The sequence below is a fragment of the Sylvia atricapilla genome, chromosome 23, assembly GCF_009819655.1.
Source record: "Sylvia atricapilla isolate bSylAtr1 chromosome 23, bSylAtr1.pri, whole genome shotgun sequence".
In the NCBI taxonomy this organism is placed as follows: Eukaryota; Metazoa; Chordata; class Aves; order Passeriformes; family Sylviidae; genus Sylvia; species Sylvia atricapilla.
The window spans coordinates 5682912-5698832 of record NC_089162.1 but is presented as its reverse complement, the minus strand read 5'-3'; the positions used below and the strand labels follow the sequence as shown (position 1 = coordinate 5698832).

Genomic DNA, 15921 nt, shown 5'->3' with positions numbered 1-15921 from the left:
TGGAGCTTTTCCACAAGGATGTTCCCTCTGTCTGGTTTTGTTTTTTCCACATTTTCTGGAATTTTTGGCCTTCAAGAAAAGCTTGGAGCAGAGCTGGGAGCAAGACTGGAGGCTCCTCCACATCTCCAGGGCTTCTGCAAGGGCTGTCACCATGCCGAGGGACACAGGAAAGGACAGAACTCGATGTCGAGCTCACGGGCTCCTCAGGGACGTCCCCAGTGCCCATTTTAACCCCTCCAACGAGGGCTCACCCCTTTATTTTCAGCATTTCTGCCCGAGGCTGGGCAGGTAGGAGGAAGTTGCTCTATCAGTGAAACCTCCAGGGGGGTGTGGACGCGTTCAGCTGGATGGGGAGGAGGGGAAAATTTGCATTTACCTCATCCCAACGGCGGGGATAAAAGGGGCTGGAGGAGGAGCGAGGTTCTCTCAGTGCCCAGGTGGGTGAGGAGGAGGCACCAAAGGCGGCGATGGCATTTTGGGTCCTTTTGGCCCCGCTGCTGCTGCTGGGGACAGCGGCCGGGCAGGCAGAGCCGGGGATGGACGCGTGCCTTCGCCTCGGGAATGCCACCGACGGGAATTTCTCGGTGGGAACAAATCCCGACGTTTACCGGGCCAACACAACCTACGTGGGTAAGCCCTGCCCTACCCTTCTGCTGCTCCTCCAGCTGGGGAGATGGAGCATCCTTCTGCTGCTTCTCAGTCTGGGGATCTGTGACATCCTTCTGCTGCTTCTAGAGCTGGGGAGCTCTAACACCCTTCTGCTGCTTCTCAGTCTGGGGGAGATGGAACATCCTTTTTCTGCTTTTCAGTCTGGGGGAGATGGAACATCCTTTTTCTGCTTTTCAGTCTGGGGGAGATGGAACATCCTTTTTCTGCTTTTCAGTCTGGGGAGCTCTAACACCCTTCTGCTGCTTCTCAGTCGGGCGGAGCCGAAACATTCTTTTTCTGCTTTTCAAACCTGGAGAGCTCTGACATCCTTTTTATGTTTTTCAAACTGGGGAGCTCTAACATCCTTTTTCTGCTTTTCAGTCTGGGGGAGCTGTGATATTCTTTTTCTACTTTTCAAACTTGGGCAGCTCTGACATCCTTTTTCTGCTTTTCAAACTGGGGAGCGTGTAACTTTCTACTTTTCAGACTGGGGGAGCTGTAACATTTTTTTCTGCTTTTCAAACTTGGGGAGCTGTGATATTCTTTTTCTACTTTTCAAGCTTGGGGAGCTCTAACATCCTTTTTCTGCTTTTCAAACCGGACAAGTCTAACTTTCTACATTTCAGACTGGGGGAGCTGTAACTTTTTTTTTTTTTTTCTGCTTTTCAAACCGGGGAAATAGAACATTCTTCTTCTGCTTTTCAAACTTGAGGAGCTGTGATATTCTTTTTCTACTTTTCAACCTGGGCGAGCCGCAAGGTTCTTTTTCTGCTTTTCAAACTGGAGAAGCTGTTAACATTCTTTTTCTACTTTTAATCATCCTTCATTGCAGGCAGGAGATGGGTAAACGCCGCTGTTGTCGCCTCTTTGTTCCTATTTCATTGTTCTGTTGTCTGCAGCTCAATCCCAAAGTTCTCCTTCGCTCCTCTGGATGGGGTTTTTCCCCCTTTTATATATATATATATTTTTTTTAAAATTTTTTTTTTTACCTGAACTTGCACGGAAGGACCAAGAGAAGGAGGAACAGATTCCTTCTCACCCAAGCTGCACCTGCAGCAGTTGGTTGGGGTGGGGTTTTTTTATTGTTGGTTTTTGGGGGGTTTGGTTTTGTGGTTTTTTTGTTTGATTTGGGGTTTTTTGGTGGGTTTTTTTTTGTTGTTTTGGGTTTTTTTGGTTGTTTGGTTTGGTTTTGGGAGGTTTTTTTGCCTTTTCTATTTTTTTTTTTTTTTTTCAATTTCACTGCTATTTCAAACTTTTGGATTTTTTTTCACTGTCATTTCTAATTTTTTTGAGCACGCCATTGAGGTTTGATGGCAATTGAGGTTTGAGTTCCCACCTCACACCAGCTCCTGGAGGTCCTGGTGGCCTTTGGCAGCTCGGGTTGGATTCGGGGCTGTCCTGAGGCTGGCAGGGACAGCAGGACACCGCGGGGACATGGCCAGCAGCTCCTCTCTGATCACGGCCCCATTTGTGCCGGGGAGAGAAGCCCCGAGCGGCCAGGGCAGGCTGAGGCACAGGATCCTTTTCCAGCCTTTCCCATTCGCATGGGATGCGCAGGGCTCCGGCTCCAGGAGCGGCCCCGGGCAGGAGCTGAGCCCCGAGTGCCGCCGGCTCTGGGGTAAAAGGGGTTTTCCTCCTGTGCTGGGGCAGAGCAGTTCTGGGGCAGATAAAAGGGATTTTCCTCCTGTGCTGGGGCAGAGCAGTTCTGGGGCAGATAAAAGGGATTTTCCTCCTGTGCTGGGGCAGAGCAGTTCTGGGGCAGGTAAAAGTGGTTTTCCTCCTGTGCTGGGGCAGAAAATGGGGTTTTTCCTCGTGTCCTTGGGGCAGGGCAGTTCTGGGGCAGGTAAAAGGTTTTTCGTCTTGTTCAGGGGCAGATAAAGGGATTTTTTCCTCCTGTGCTGGGGCAGAGCAGTTCTGGGGCACATAAAGAAGTGTTTTCTCCTATGCTGAGGCAGATAATGGGAATTTTCCTCCTGTTCAGGGACAGGTAAAGGGATTTTTCCTCCTGTTCAGGGGCAGAGCAGTTCTGGGGCAGGTAAAAAGGTTTTTCCTCCTGTTCAAGGGCACCTAAAGGGGTTTTTCTTCCTCTTCAGGGGCACGTTGATGGGGTTTTCCTCCTGTTCAGGGGCAGGACTGGACCCTGTGTGAACAAACCCCTGCGGGCTCGGGGGTCCTGGCAGGGCAGAAATCTCATTTTGTCCACCCCGCTCCTTTGCCAGTGACGATCAAGGACGACAGAAACCACAGCCAGAGCTCGGGGCAGCTCCTGCTGCAGGCTCTGGACGCCCAGAACGCCTCGGTGGGGCGCTGGGAGGTGGCAGCCACCGGGAACTGCAGCTCTGTGGACACAGCGGTGCTGAACATCAGCCAGAGCACGGCCAGCTGGACATCCCCGGCCGGCAACCTGAGCTCCGTGCTCATCAGGTCAGCCTTTGGTCCTTTTGTGTGCTCATCAGGTCAGCCCTTGGTCCTTTTTTGTCATGTCAGGTCAGCCTTTAGTCCTTTTGTGTGCCCATCAGGTCAGCCTTTAGTCCTTCTCTGTCATTGTCAAGTGAGCGTTTATTCCCTTTCTGTGCACATCCAGGTGAGCGTTTATTCCTTTTCTGTCCATGTCAGATGAACGTTTATTCCCTTTCTGTGCTCATCAGGTCAGCGTTTAGTCCTTTTCTGTGCCCTCCAGGTGAACGTTTAGTCCTTTTTTGTCCATGTCAGGCGAGCGTTTAGTCCTTTTCTGTGCTCCTCAGGTGAGCGTTTATTCCTTTTCTGTCCGTGTTAGTTGAGCGTTTATTCCTTTTTTTTGCCCATGTCAGCTCAGGGTTTATTCCTTTTTGCCCATGTCAGGTGAGGGTTTATTCCTTTTTTGTGCCCTGCAGGTGAGCGTTTATTCCCTTTCTGTGCTCATCAGGAGAGCGTTTAGTCCTTTTCTGTCCCTGTCAGGTGAGCGTTTATTCCCTTTCTGTGCTCATCAGGTCAGCGTTTAGTCTTTTTTGTCCATGTGAGGTGAGCGTTTATTCCTTTTTTGCCAGTCTCAGGTCAGCGTTTAGTCCTTTTTTTGTCGTGTCAGGTGAGCGTTTAGTCCTTTTTTTGTCCATGTGAGGTGAGCGTTTAGTTCTTTTCTGTGCTCATCAAGTGAGTGTTTATTCCCTTTCTGTGCTCATCAGGTGAGTGTTTAGTCCTTTTTTGCCCATGTCAGGGTTTGTTCCCTTTCTGTGCCCTCCAGCTGGGACAGAACCCACAGTCAGCTCCTCCTCCTCTAGAGTAGGGGCTGAGAAAACCTGGAGACCCCAAAAATAATGGGATTTTTTTTTGTTGTTGTTGTTTGTTGGGGGCGTTTTTAGTTGTTTTGTTTTGTTTGGGGATTTGGGGGGGGGGTGGGTTTTGGTTGCTTGCTTTAAGTATTTTTTTATTTATTTTTCTTTTTTTTTGGGTTTTTTTTTGTTTTGTTTTGTTTTGTTTTGTTTTTTGGTGGGATTTTTGTTTGGTTGGGTTTTTTTGGTTTGGTTTTCTTTTTTGTTTGGGTGGTTTTTGGGGTTTTTTTTGGAGGGGGGGTGGGATTTTTTTTGTATGTTTTTTTTCCTTTTTGTTCTTGTTTTGGGGAGTTTGCAGCTGCTCCCCTGGGTAGAAGTGCAGATTAATTCCCTGGGAATGGCCCTGCCTTTCGCGCCGATGGGGAATGTTTGTCCCAAGGGAAGCAGAGCCCTGAACCTGCTCAGCCTCACCTCGGGAGCCAGCACAACTCAGCCTCAAACTTGATGGTCCCCAGAGAATTGTCACCTTGCCACCAGGTATCTCCAGCCCAGCCTGGAAATGGGATGGAGAAACTATCCCAGATGTTAAAAATTCCCCCAAAAAACCTCAGTGTGGCAGGAGTGAGCTCAGGACGGCTCCAAAATTCACAGAATTCACAGAATCGCCAGGTTGGAAAGAGACCTTCAGGATCATCGAGTCCAACCCAACCTCAACTAAACCCTGGCCCCAAATGCCACATCCAACCTTTGTTTAAACACTTTGTTTAAACTTTTCAGGGACGGTGACAATTCCTATCTTTGTTTAAACTTTTCAGGGACGGTGACAATTCCTGTCCCTTCTCCTGCTCTCAGTGTCCCCTCTCCACTCCCCATGAGACACTCTCCCCTGAACTTGTCCTCTCCCCTCCCACAGGGTTTATCTCGTCCTCTCTGATAACAGCACCGAGCTCAAGACTCACACACTGGACACAGGTAAAGACTCTTCATCCCAGCCCCAGGGGAGGTGACACCGAGGAGGGGACACACTCCTGCTCTGGGGACAGGGCAGAGAGGGCTTCAGGGGCCTGGGGCTGAGGGACATCCCACACCTGCAGCAGCCAGGCAAAGACAGAGCTTTTTCAGGGTATAATTCCAATTTAAAACCTTTTCGAGCCCCCTTTTGGCTTTGAGGGATGTGAGACAGGTACAGAGCAGAGGCCAGGCGGGTTTATCTCTGCAGGGACACGCTCAGGGATGGATGGGGAGCTGTGCCTTTGCTGCCAGGTTCTGGCTCTGGCATCCACAGGACACCAGTGAGGAGGAGGAGGATGTTTTCAGACATCCCACAGAGGGTTTGTCCCCTCGTCCCTGTGAGATCAGTGTGGGCCCTGATATTTCTGGGTTTGAGGGATTTGATCCTGCTGGCAGCTGCTGACTTTTTCCCAAGGAAAAAATCTCTCAAGAAAATTCCTTCTCAAACCAATCCTGGCCAACAACTCTCCTCTCTCCAAACAGCCTTTCTCCAGGTGGGGTTTTGCTGTTTCTCTGGTTTAACCAAAGGGATCAGAGAGGTGTTGTTCCTATTCCCCAACCATGGTCAGTCTGTGTGGGAACACCTGATAAAAGGCAATAAAATCAGACAATTAGAGCCTTTTTTCTGTGCTCTTTTCCTGCTGAAACATTTGGAGCCTCTCCTCTTTCTTTGGTGCCTTACAACGACAAGATCAGAGTCGGACACAACCTCCTTTGGATTCGTAACGGAATTTTAATTTTAATTTTTTTTTATTTTCTCCCATTTCAGGGGCGGAGAGCACCGTGTCCCCCTCCATCACCACTCCCAACTCGGTGTGCAGGGCTGGCAGCAGCTCCCTGCTGCTCCTGGCCCTGCTGCTGCTCCTCACTCTGCTCTCCTCGAGAGAGCTCTGAGCTGAGCCAGGACAAGGCTCCAGTGCTGTGCCTCGGCACACTTCCCCAGGGAATAATGCAGTTTTTTGGTCAGTGCCCAGCTGATCCTGCCCTTTGCCCACAGAAGGGAATATCTCCCAGCAGAGATCCGTCCCTCTGGGCAGGATTGCAGACACAAAAAGGGGCCAGCAGAGTTTCACACGAGGATCCGTCATCTCAGCTCCTGCAGCTCTGGGAAGCACCAAAAAAAAGCCCAAAGGGAGGAGAATTCCTGCCCCAAACCTGGAAACCTCCAGGGAGACCCAAAAGTGCACCCAGGGCAGCCTGGGGACCCTCCAACAATCCATGCTCCACGCTGAAATTCGGTCCAAAATCACCAAAATTTTGTTCTTTCAGCAGATCACAAAGTTTCTCTTGGTTTTCCCTCTGTTTTATTTGAATTTGTATTTATCTGGAAAGGCAAGATGGGCATTTTTTTTGTTCCTTTTAGTTTTTTTTTTTTTTAATCAACAGCTGATTTTGTTTGTGTGTGTGGGCCAATGGATGTCTCGATTTTGTTGTTGTCGTTTGTATTTTTATATGGGCAAAACGTTTGTTTAGAAATTTGCCAAGTTGTGGGAAGGAATTTTTTTGCTCTTTCTTAAATCGACTTAATAAAAGAAGGAATTAAAATTGGTTCTTTGACCTCCTGTTTTTTGGGGTTTTTGGGGTGTGGTTTTTTTGTTTGTTTGTTTTTTGTCTTGTTTGGGGTTTTGGGGGTTGTTTTTTTATTATTATTATTATTTATTTGTGGGTTGGTTTTTTTATTGTGTGGGGTGTTTTTTGGGGTTTTTTTGTTTTGTTTTGTTTTGTTTTTTAATTTTTTTTTTGTTTTTGTTTGTGGGGTTTTTTTTGGTTTTTTGTTTTTTTGGGTTTTTTTTTGTTTTTTTGGTTGGTGTTTTTTTTTTGTTTTTTTTGTTTTTTCTTTTGTTTTGTTTTGTTTTTTTCTTTTTCTTTTTTCATTTTTTTTTCCCCTGGCTTCATTGTGATGTTGGAGGAAGGTTTGAAACGACTCTGAAATATTTGGATTCGATCCCAGAGATGAGCACACGGAAGAACAAACAAGGTGAGGCCTGAGCTCTGCGATCCTGCCCGGGGTGACCCAGGGGATATTTTGGGGGAAGGGTCAGGAACAGATCCTTGATCCTTTCATCCTTTTGTGCTCCCTCCTCCCGAGGCTGAGCCCCAAACCACAACAATATTGCAGAGCTGAAAAACAAAACTGGCTTTAAACTGCCCTCCCCAGCCCGGAGCTGAGCAAATCCCCTCATTTCTGCCCGGAAAATCCGAATTCCCAAGGGATTGAGGAGCCTGGGAATAAAAGAGCTTGAAAATTTAACACAGGAGCTGAGAAGCACAAGGAAAAAAAAATGTGCCTGTGCATTTGTAGCTCTCAGAAATACTGAAAAAAAATATTTCCTGCTTGTTGATGTTTCAGAAAAATTTAAAAAAATGTGTCTGTCCATTTAAATTCCTCAGGAATTCAGAAAATATTGTGCCTGACCATTTATAGTTCTCAGGAATTCTGAAAAAAAAAATTTTCCCTGTCCATTTATATTTTAGAAAAAAAATAAAAAAAAATGTGTCTGACCATTTATAGTTCTCAGAAATTCTGGAAAAAAAAAATTCCCTGCATATTTAAAGTTCTCAGGAATTCTGAAAAAAAAAAAATCCCTGCCCATTTAAATTCCTCAGGAATTCAGGGGGAAAAAAAATTTCCTGCCCATTTGTATCTCTCAGAAATTCAGGGAAAAAAAAATTGTGCATGTTCATTTATATTTCCGAGGAATTCAAAAGTTATCTCTGCCCACTTATATTCCTCAGGCACTCGGGTCAAAGAGGGAATTTTTAATTTAAATTCCCCCAGAATTATCTGAAATATTCTCAGTCAATTTTGACAGTTGTGATTGAACAGCTGCTGACACCTTGTTCAAATTGCACAAAAGCCACAAAAGTTTGCCTCAAAACAAAAAAAATTAAGATAATTCTCCCTCTCAGGGCAAATTCCACTGGTTTCATCCCAATTTCCACAGTTTGCCTCAAAAAAAAAAAAATCATGATTATTCTCCCTATCAGTATAAATTCCACTTGTTTCATCCCAATTTCCACGGTTTGCCTCAAAAAAAAAAAATCAAGATTATTCTCCCTATCAGTATAAATTCCACTTGTTTCATCCCAATTTCCACTTTCCCCCTTTTCCCTGCTGGTTCCTGGAGGGACTGGGTTGTGCAGACAGAATTCCCCAGCACAATTTGCCTCTGCAGCGCTGCATCCATGGAAAGTTCCGGCAGAATTTCGGAGAAATGCATTTGTTTTAGTGCCCAGCCATTAAAATCGCCCTTTATTTCGCAGGGAGGGCAATTAGCAGAGATAGGGAGAGGTTTTATCTCCTGCTACTCCCGTGCACAACACCCAATAAAATCCTAATTAGCGCTGGAAATGATGCCCGGCTCCGATCCCTCTGTTCATCCCTCTCCTTGAGATTACAGCCTGGGACAACAAATATCAAACTGCATTTCAGTGTCCCTGAACACATAAAAAGGGGTTTTCCTCCTGTGCTGGGGCAGAAAATGGGGTTTTTCCTCGTGTCTTTGGGGTAGAGCAGTTCTAGGGCAGGGAAAGGATTTTTTTTCCTCTTGTTCTGGGGCAGATAAAGGGATTTTTCCTCCTGTGCTTGGGGTAAAACAGTTCTGGGGCACATAAAGTGTTTTCTCCTGTGCTGAGGCAGATAATGGGGATTGTCCTCCTGTTCAGGGGCAGGTAAAGGAGTTTTTTCCTCCTGTTCTGGGGCAGGTAAAGGGATTTTTTCCTCCTGTGCTGGGACAGATAAAGGAGTTTTTTCCTCTTGTTCTGGGGCAGATAAAGGGTTTTTTTCCTCTTGTTCAGGGGCAGGTAAAGGAGTTTTTCCTCTTGTTCTGGGGCAGGTAAAGGGGTTTTTTTTTCCTCCTGTTCAGGGGCAGGTAAAGGGATTTTTCCTCCTGTTCAGGGGCAGGTAAAGGGGTTTTTCCCGGGCTCCTTTCCTGTCGTTGTTCCCCTGCCAGTCACATTTACATTCCCCAAAGGTGGAAATGTGGCTCCTGCAGCCTCTGCTGGATCAGCGGTGACCTTTTCGGGCTGTCCTGGTCCCCACTGTCACCTGAGTGCTCCTTCAAAGCATTTCATCACTCAGTAACCCAGACAGAGGTTAATGTTTAATTCGGGGAGTTCATTCCCTGCCCAGCGACCCCTCCTTCCCTCAGCTGGGAATTTGGAGTTCCACCAAGAATTCCCTGCGAGGCTCCAGGTCCTTTTTCCTCATGAAAATCTCTTTTCTTCACAAAAATCAGGGTTTTTGGTTTTCCCCTGGCAAAAGTCACTGTTCCGTAAAAGAAAAAAAAAAATGGTTCAAAAAATTCAGTGTATTCCTCCCAAAAAAATCGCTTTGTTTCCCCAAGAAATCCTCTGTTTCTCAGAAAAGTGTCTTTCTTTTCTGAATTACTTTATTTCTCAAAAAATAACAAAAAAACTCCCAAAAAACCTTCGTTCTTAAAAAAAGTAGCCTTTTTTTTGGGGGGGGGTGGGGTAACCCCACTTTTTCCTTCCAAAAATGTGGTTTATTTTTCAGAAAGAAGACACTTAATTTCTGAAAAAAATTGAGGATTTTCTTAAGGAAAATTACTTTTTTTTTTCCCCAAAAAACACCATTACTTTGTTCTCTGAGCAGGATGAGGGACAGCACCCAATTAATGTGTCATCCTAATTCCAAACCCTGGCCCAACCACCTGATTTATTCCCATTTCCCCAGAGTATTTTAACCCCCAGAAATCAGATTAAGCACACAGATAAATCCCCAGGTGCACAGAACACTGAACACAAACACTCTGGGGCTGGCCTGGCCTTTTCCAGGGCTGCTTTTTTCTGCCTCCCTGCCAATAAAAGCTGTGCTCTGCAGATGTAACATTTGTTTGCTGGGCTTTTGCCAGCAGCTGAATGAATTCCTGCTCTGCTAAAGGCGTTTTTGAGTGTCCCTGACTCACTGGAGAGAGCTCTGGGAACCAGCAGCTCGGGTTTATTCGCATCATTTCTGCAGTGACACAGCCCCAGAGCTGCAGGAGGGGCTCAGGGCAGCTGTAAAACCTCCCTGGATGGAGCCCAGGCCGAACAAAAAAATCACCAAATCCATCATTTGGGGAGAGGAAAAAAAAGCAGGGGAAAGGGGCAAATGTCCCAGCAGAGTTTTCATTTCATCCGAGGCACTGAGCACCCTCTGCTTGGCTCATTCTGCAAGGAACCTGCAGCCAAATCTTCTGCCAAATATTCCCCAAAGAACCACCTCTAAGAAGAAATAAAACAAAAATAAAAATCCCCAGAGCTGGAGCTCCCAGGGCACGGGTTTTCCTCTGCCAAAGGGGAAGGTTGGAATATTCCTCCTTTTTCTCACTGCTCCCTTTTGGAGCTCTCCCAGGGAGTTGAAGCAGGGCAGGGGACAGCACAGAAGTGTCCCCAGGTATGGCTTCACACGACAAAATGGTTTTAAAGCCAGCCCAGGGATGTTTTTGGGCAGAGTAAACCCCACCTGCCCTCAGCCTGGAGAGTGGCCAAGGTGAACAATTCGGGTTCATTAAACCTCCCCAAAGGGGCTCATTTCTCCTGTTATTTAAATACCCCATCTCCTTCTGAAGCAAGGGAATTGCTGCCCTGCTTATCAGGTTTTATTTTTAATTATATGCATTAGGTTATTCTTGATTCAGTCCTAATTACTAATTCCTCCTCAGGACACTGCTCATGTGACAAAGGGAATCACACCCAGCACTGTAACTTCTGCCTCTGGACACTGGGACCTGATGGCCCTGAACCACAGGAACTGTGTAATAACCATTCCCTCACCGCCTTTCCTCAGCTTCCCAAGCCCAGGAAGAGCCAGGATAATTGGGGTAGTGACCATTTAAACTCCTCTCCCAGGCTCATCCTGCTGACACAACCTCCACTGGATTTTGGGGTTGATTTTGGGGCTGATTTGGGGGTTGATTTGGGGGTTGATTGAAGGGTTTATCCCTGAACTCCCTCCCCGAGGCTCTGCCACCACTGGGGTTGTGACATTCCCACTTCAGTTTCCTCAGTTTTCCATCCTCACCCACCCCCTGCTGCCTTTGGCTCTCCACTTCGGGGCAGAAGTGGGTTTTTTATTGCCCATTTCAGCAGCTGCACACGCAGAGAAACATCTGCTGGCCACAGGAAGAAATGCGCCTGCAGCACAGGAAATCTACTGATAAGAAACAACAAAAAAAACCAGATAATACAGTTCCCACTCTGAAAAATGCCTCTCTGCTTGATCAAGAGGCAAAGCAGCAGCAAAACTCACACTATTAAATACCATAAATGAATTCATTGTTTAATTAGAGAGAAATGAAAGCCTTGTGTGATTTGGCCTCCTCTCTCCAAAGCTGCTCCGTTTATTTACCACGGCACAGTTCTGAATTCCACATCAGCTGGGCTGGGCCAGAACACCGAGGGCTTGAGGAAAAGCAGAGAAACCAACCCACCGTGAGAACCCAGAGGGGGCAAAGCGCTGCCAGGGTGACCCTTGTGAAACATCTGCTCCTGTCCTGGGGTAACCCAGAGCTGGCTGCTGGGGACACTGAGCAGCGCTGGGGGAACCCACCACGGAGCATTTCACCCAGCTGAGGCTGGCTTCACTTCACAGTCCTCTCCTCTCCCTTGTAAACCACCACGTTCTGCTCTGTCTCGTGCACTTCCACTTTGTGCAGGATCCCCTGGGGCAGGAGCCGCTGGAGGTTGTCCCAGATGAACACGGCCACGTTCTCCGTGGTGCTGGGGGGACAGCAGCAGGGTCAGGGCTGACGTGACACCAATATCTGAGGCAGTTACAGCCAGGCTGGGCTGGGGGGATGCTGAAGGGCAGCTGGTGACAACATCTGGATGAAGTGAGGGTTGTGCCATGGGGGATTTCACCACCCCTCTGTGGGTGACATGGGGTGGAGGGGACAGGCCCTGCCTGGCCAGGCTGGTATGACAAAGCAGGGCTGGACACGGGTGTGCTCAGCACACAGGTAAAGGATCAGGCCCTGGGGACTGTTCCCAGCCCTCCAGGAGCCCCCACCACCCACCTGACCACCTCAGAGAAGTAGGGCACGTCCTCGTCCAGGTTTTTGTGGTCCAGCGGCTCCATGATGGCTTTCTGCAGAGAGGGGACGGTGACAGCCCTGTCCCTGCCTGGCCTGAGGGTCACACACAGCCAGGCACAGGATGGGAAACAAGGGAAAGAGCCCCAAACCCAGCTGTGAAACCCCCAGCTGCTGCCTCCCATAACCCAGCTAAAGCATTTAATTCTTCAATTATTCCTTAATTCCTTTTTTTATGTCCTGCCATCAGCAGCTCGCCACGGCTCCAGCCAAATTGCTGAGCTCCAATCAATTCTCCCAGGGGATCAGAGGGGAAAATCGGGCTGGTTTTACCTGCATGTACTCCTTCAGGTCTGTCAGGTTCATCACCATCCCCGAGACAGGGTCAATCTGCAGGGGAAGCACACAGGAGATTGGTAACCTGGCAACAGAAACCAGACAGGAATATCTGTGCTCAGGCTGTCTGAGCCACAGGGAGAACATCTCTCCACTGTCACAGGCTTCCAGCTCCACCCCTGTGATGGTCCCAAGGGCCTGGAAACAATTCCAGAGGTTTCCACTCTCTGGAATCTCTCCACCAAGGAGAAACAGCTCATGGCAGAGCTTTCAAGGATGAGGAGAAAAGCATGAAAACAGCATCAAACTGCAAATCCTTGCTGTGAACAGGACAATGGGCACAGAAAACCTTCTCTAGTGACGTGCACAGAGCTCCCAACATACTCTGGGAAATCCAGGTGGGCAGCCAGAGCTGTGGGGACTCTGCCACATGGAAGAACTGAAAAAAGATGCTGGTTGCACTCACCTCTCCACGCACAGTGACCACAACTGAAAAAAAACAAAAGAAAAGATCAGGTCACTGTGATGCCCATGAACCTGAAAACAAAGCTGCTGCTGCTGCTGCTGGGGACACACAAGCCACTCCCTGCACGCTCAGGAGTGAGACTTTTTATCAAATGAGGGGATGTGCCATGAAAACAATGACTCAGAGGCACAAAAATGCTTCCCCAGGGTCTGGTGCCCCAGGCAGCTGGAGATAAGCCTGTCTTCCCTGATAAAGCAGCTCCTCAGCAGAGGTTTCAGGGTGCCAACAACACAGGGAGCCGCTCCAGGAACCTGGAGAGATCTAATTCTGTGTGCTCAGGGGTGTAGAAATGGGAGAACTTGTGAAAAAAAAAAAATCCCCAATAACGTTTGCAGACTGTTTTAATTTGCGTGGCTTTTGCTTAGAAAAATCTCCATTCCGATCACAACGGCTCTGCAGAGCGCAAACAAGCAGATTGGATTCAAGAAGTGGCATCTGAAGACAAATATTGATTATCTTATCCAGCTGAATAGATGGCAACCCCGTGTTATGGTTCAACCCCGTGTTATGGTTCAACCCCCTGCTGCTGAGATTTCCTCCTAATTCTTAACAAAACCACAAACCCAGGCACTAAGAGCTGAGAAGCTCCCCACCCCGAGGGCAGCATCACTCCGTGAGCAAGGCTGGAAAACCATCTCCTACCTTTGTAGTTGTGTCCGTGGCCATTTGGGTTGTTGCACTTCCCAAACAGCTTCAGGTTCTCCTGGTCGCTCAGGGATTTGCTGTGGGAAGGCGGAGGAATGGCCCCTCAGGATTCACTCAGCTCAGCTTTTCAGATCTCTCCCCTCTCCGCGTTTAATCCAGCAGCTCAAAGGCACAGACACAGCCAGAGGAGTGTTTGGCCCATGGAGAGATGCTGTTGGCAGCAGTGAGATCTTTCCTCGCTGGGCTTTTGTGTGTGTTTCACAGCAGCTGCCTGACACCACAGCTGGAGAAACGTTCAACATCTGGGCCCCAAATCACTTCGGCCCGGAGCAAGCTGCACTTTGGGGTTTATTATTAATTAACAAAGCTCAGGGAGCATCTCCAAGAGGTACAAAGGGATCCCCTCTGAATCTTCCCTCTGAAGCAATCCAGGGGCTTGCCCCGAGGGGTTCAGGTCAAGGCACATTTTGGGAACATCACAGAATCCCAGGATCACTGAGGCAGGGAAAGACTTAAGATCATGGAGCCCAACCTGTGACCCAGAGCACTGAACGCCACATCCAGGAGTTCCTTGGGCACCTCCAGGTTTGGGGACTCCCTGGGCAGCCCCTGCCAAGGCCTGAATTCCTTGGAATTCCATGGAATTCTCCTTTCCATGGAGAATTTCCTGCTGATGTCCAGCCTAAAGCTCCTGCGGCACAGCTCCAGGCTCTTTCCCCTTGTCCTATCGCTCCTGAGCCGAGAGAAGAGGCCAAGCCAAAAACCTCCTCTGAGGCAGTTCCAGGCCAAGACATCTTTAGGAATATATCACTTTCGGAGGGAAAACCAGCAGATGGGGGCGCACGGGGCGATGCGAACAAAGCGAAAGCGCCGCTGGCTCTGTTCAAACACGGAACTGCAGCCGGACACTGGCGGATGGCTGCGGGAAGGGGCTGAGCCGGGCAGGGAACAGGGAAACGCAGGGCGGCCTCGGAGCCTCCTCCCGGCCGGGCTCACCCTCTCCTCACCGTGCGGGGCATCTCCTCACCCGTGCGGGGCATCTCCTCACCTGTGCGGGGCATCTCACCCGTGCGGGGCATCTCACCTGTACGGGGCATCTCACCCGTGCGGGGAATCTCACCTGTGCGGGGCCTGTCCTCACCTGTGCAGGCGGTGGCAGGCGCTGAAGGTGACGGAGCGCGACAGCCGAGCCAGGCGGGCCGAGCGCGGCGACATCACGGGGACACAGCGGGGACACAGAGGCCGGCCCCGGGGCGGCTCCAGCCCGGCCCCAGCCCGGCCCCGGGGCGGCTCCAGCCCGCGGGATCCGCCCGCCGAGATCCGGGGATGCTCCGCTCCCTCCGTGCCGGTGATGGATGCTCCAATTCCTCCCCGTGTTCAGCTCCGCGGATGCTCCGCTCAATCCGTGTTCAGCTCCGGGGATTCTCCGGTCCCGCGGTGCCGCTGTCTGATCAGAGGATGCTCCAATTCCCCCGTGTTCAGCTCCGGTCTCTCCGTGCTGCTGACGGAAGCGGGGATGCTCCAATTCCTCTCCGTGTTCAGCCTCGGGGATGCTCCAATCCCTGGTGGCGATGTCGGATCCGGGGATGCTCCGGTCCCTCTGTGCCAGTGTTGGACCAGGGGATGCTCCAATCCCCCGGTGCCGATATTGGACCAGGGGATGCTCCAATCCCCCCGTGCCGGTGTTGGACCAGGGGATGCTCCAATCCCCCCTGTGCTGGTCCCCGAGATGCTCCAATTCCTCCCCGTGTTCAGCCTCGGGGATGCTCCAATCCCCCGGTGCCGATGTGGGATCCGGGGATGCTCCAATCCCCCCCGTGTTGGTCCCCGGGCCGCTCCTGTCCCCCCGTGTCGGTGCTGGCCCCGGGAAGGTCATGGTCACAGCCCAAGGAGCGCACCGCGGTAAAAACACTCCTGGAGCTCAAGCAGAGGAAGCCTTAAAGCGTGGCGATTTTCAGAAAAATTTGGGAGAACGAGGAGAACGCGGATTTCTCAGCGCTGCAAGGGTTTGAAGGCACATTCCCTTAATCCCCGGGAATTCCTGGGGATAACGGAGTGGACTGTCATTTATCCGGGAGGGAGAGCCGCAGGGCTTGGGGCAGGAGGTCGCTGTGAGAGGAGCAGAGGCAGAGCACAGCCTGTGTTCACAGCCTTTGGGCCGATTTGGGGACACAGAACATTTCCTCGGGACTGTTCGGGGTCAGATGCGCAGCCGAGCCTTTCTGGTGTAAAATATCTCATCCCCATCCCTAATTCTGTTCATCCTCTGACACAAGGTTCCCACGGCTCAGCAGTGTGATGTGCTCACATACCCAGGGAGGAGTGTCACTGCCAGGGAGCTGTCCCCGACTCTGTGGGGTTGTCTGACACCTCCGCAGAGCTGGAGCTGGCACCAGGAGCCCTGCCAGAGCCCTCATGGTTACAGGGAAGCCTTTAAATACACGCTCAAAGGTCGAGTGCTGGGAGACAAAGA

The 15921-nt window shown here is 49.8% G+C and overlaps 2 protein-coding genes across 3 annotated transcripts; one reads left to right on the top strand and one right to left on the bottom strand.

Annotated features, from left to right (window-relative positions):
- Positions 1-456: 456 nt before the first annotated feature.
- On the top strand, positions 457-6433 carry LOC136371013 (placenta-expressed transcript 1 protein-like). Its single transcript, XM_066334781.1, has 4 exons — positions 457-630; positions 2868-3072; positions 4810-4868; positions 5677-6433. The coding sequence occupies exons 1-4, from the start codon at positions 468-470 to the stop codon at positions 5799-5801; spliced, it is 552 nt and encodes a 183-aa protein (XP_066190878.1). The 5' UTR covers positions 457-467; the 3' UTR covers positions 5802-6433.
- A 4739-nt stretch (positions 6434-11172) lies between these two features.
- PTS (6-pyruvoyltetrahydropterin synthase) lies at positions 11173-14711 on the bottom strand. Of its 2 annotated transcripts, none has more exons than XM_066334785.1 (7): positions 14590-14711; positions 13446-13525; positions 12744-12766; positions 12275-12331; positions 11927-11997; positions 11461-11630; positions 11173-11312 (listed from the first exon to the last, which is right to left on the bottom strand). In XM_066334785.1, exons 1-6 carry the CDS (start codon positions 14661-14663, stop codon positions 11492-11494), a joined length of 444 nt encoding a protein of 147 aa, XP_066190882.1. In that variant the 5' UTR covers positions 14664-14711; the 3' UTR covers positions 11173-11312; positions 11461-11491. The 2 variants fall into 2 exon arrangements, with proteins under 2 accessions (XP_066190882.1, XP_066190880.1); XM_066334783.1 differs by lacking the exon at positions 14590-14711 and adding an exon at positions 13981-14260.
- Between the last annotated feature and the right edge of the window lie 1210 nt (positions 14712-15921).